Source organism: Mustela putorius, unplaced genomic scaffold (genome assembly GCF_011764305.1).
Source record: "Mustela putorius furo isolate JIRA1106 unplaced genomic scaffold, ASM1176430v1.1 tig00003987_pilon_pilon_pilon, whole genome shotgun sequence".
Classification (NCBI taxonomy): Eukaryota; Metazoa; Chordata; class Mammalia; order Carnivora; family Mustelidae; genus Mustela; species Mustela putorius.
In genome coordinates this window covers 19,474,157-19,476,761 of record NW_025422126.1, presented here as the reverse complement: position 1 = coordinate 19,476,761, position 2,605 = coordinate 19,474,157, and the positions used below count along the sequence as shown (strand labels likewise).

At 36.7% G+C, this 2,605-nt stretch overlaps 1 protein-coding gene across 1 annotated transcript; it reads right to left on the bottom strand.

The window, feature by feature from the left end:
• Nucleotides 1-234: 234 nt before the first annotated feature.
• On the bottom strand, nucleotides 235-1,100 carry LOC101685245 (prefoldin subunit 5-like). The gene is made up of 2 exons (XM_045071329.1): nucleotides 608-1,100; nucleotides 235-354 (listed from the first exon to the last, which is right to left on the bottom strand). Exon 1 carries the CDS (start codon nucleotides 1,085-1,087, stop codon nucleotides 623-625), a length of 465 nt encoding a protein of 154 aa, XP_044927264.1. The 5' UTR covers nucleotides 1,088-1,100; the 3' UTR covers nucleotides 235-354; nucleotides 608-622.
• Nucleotides 1,101-2,605: the final 1,505 nt, after the last annotated feature.

The following is a 2,605-nucleotide window of genomic DNA, read 5'->3' as shown; positions in this document are numbered from 1 at the left end:
TGTGCTTTTTTTTTTTTTTTAGAAAATTTATTTTATAACAATAACTGAGGTTTTACTATTTCTTTAGGTTTTAATATTAAATTCATTCATAAAATGAATTGGGAGGTTGTGCACTCCTTATGAACAGGGACTAGAATAATTTAGAAATCATCTTTTATTTAAAAGTTAGATAGCTTCCATTCTTAATGGTATTTCCTTAATCACTATTTCAATGATTTTCTTTTTCTTTTTTTTTTTTTTTTTGCCCAGCTGGTACATTTATTAGCATGAAACAGGAGACTGGTCTCTTCCTGGGCCTCAGGAAGCCACGCCCACAAAGTCCCAAACTCCCGAAGCAGGGTCCCTCTGCCCCATTTCTTTTTTTTTTTTAAGATTTTATTTATTTATTTGACAGACAGAAATCACAAGTAGGCAGAGAGGCCGGTAGAAAGAGAGAGAGAGGAGGAAGCAGGCTCCCCGCGGAGCGGACAGCCCGATGCGGGGCTCGATGCGGGGCTCGATGCGGGGCTCGATGCGGGGCTCGATCCCAGGACCCTGGGATCATGACCTGAGCCGAAGGCAGAGGCTTTAACCCACTGAGCCACCCAGGCGCCCCCCTCTGCCCCATTTCTGAAATAAGCTCTCAGGCCTTGGCAGTAGCCTGAGTTGCCCCCAGAGCTGTGAGCTGCTGAATCTTCTGGCTCATCATCTCCATGACAGCCTGTTTCATGGCATGCTTGTCCTGCAGAGCTGGCTGGATTTTCTCCATTTGCTTGGTAAGGAAGTCTATCTTTCTCTTGAAAAAGTCCTTGGCATCGTCAGCTGTCTTTTCTACATAGTAGCCTGTTCCCACATCGATGAGTACATGTTCCACATCATGTAGCTTCCCAGGGACATACATAGAACTCGTCAGTGGGACGAGTAATTCTTTCCCCTCGTTGTTCTTGTTCAGCACGTTCAGACAGTCCTTGGCTTCCACATACTTGATCTGTACCACCTTGAGCTGGGCAATAGACGTGGATAGGAACTCCACCTCCTGGTCCAGCTGGTTCTTGAGCATTTCTAGCTGCGGCAGGTTCAGCTCGCTGATGTTAACTGACTGCGCCATGTTGGGAAGGAGGACTAACCCAATGATTTTCTTTTATTTTTCTTTTTTAACATTTGGCCTAATAGGTTTTCTACTTCTCTTGAAATGATTTTGTTAATTTCTATTTTGCCAGGACAGAATTCATTTCCAATCAGTTTTCAAATTTCTCCACAGTTTCACAGAATATTCTCTAATCATTCTTTGTGTGACTTCTGTATTTATTGTTATTTATATTTTGAGAATATATTGAAACATTATAGTTCATAAGTATCCATATAAACCTCTCTGATCTGTTTGCAAGCTGCAAAACACAGATCAATTTGTTCAAGTGTTTCTATTTTGTGCCTTCTGAACAAAAATTTTTAGAGAACTCAGAGTAATATTTGTCCATAGTACCTAATTATTTTTTTGGGGAAAAAATATATTTGGAATCCTTGAACTAGAAAATTTACAACCACAGAAAGCCATTAAACCATTAATGATTTAACAGGAATTTTGGGGGTGGAACTTTGCTTTTATTTACTTAATAATTATTGTGTCAAGATAACAAAACCCTGCATAGAAATGGAGAAACACTGCCAGAGAAAGAGCAGATGACAAAGAAGACCAAGGATATAAAATACAAGCTGTTGCAAAAGCATTTTTTTCATGTTTCAGAAACATAGGAGACATCACTAGCAATATCATTATGACAAAGGACAGAAGATACACTGAAAAATTAATAACAGCGTGCTAATGAAATAATTAAACTCTAAAATTTCACTTGTCATATAGTTACAATATGTGCTTTTTGACAGATATCTGAGTAACAATTTCTCATTTTACATTTTAACGGTTTATTACCAAAAAAACAAAAATACTGTATAAGACCATACCCACTCATATAACATCAATATTTATGTCTATCTTGATCAGATTAATAAAGTCAAATTTCAAATGGCCATCCTAAGTCATGAAAACTATATGTCTATCTGAATTTGTTTTGTATTATTAATAACTACCATTATTGAATAGAATTCATGGGTCATTTAAAAAAAAACTGGAAAGAGCTTGCACAGGTAAAGTTGGACTGTCTTTCCAAACTCAGGTTCATTTTCTGGACCAGTAACAAGAGCAAACACATAGAGTACTTACTATGTGCTAGATTCTATTGTATGTGATTTACATGTATAATCTTAGGCCAACCTAATGAGATAAGCTTTCAGAATATGCTGTTTTATATTTGTGGAAATTAAAATCCACAAAGAAAAATTTTTCTAAGGTTACATGGCTTATAAACAATAGAGCAGAGGTTTAAACACATGGTTCATTCCAGAGTCAGGGTTCAAAACCACCATTCTTTTTTTTTTCATTTGTCTTTAATTTTAATTCCAGTATAGTTAACATATAGTATAAACATATAGTGATTCAACAATTCGATACATCATTTCTCAGTGCTCATCAAAAATGTACTATGAATCCCTTCACTTATTTCACCAATCCCCTCACCTACCTCCCTTCTGATTATGGTTGTTTTTTAATAAATACCCTCAGTTGAAA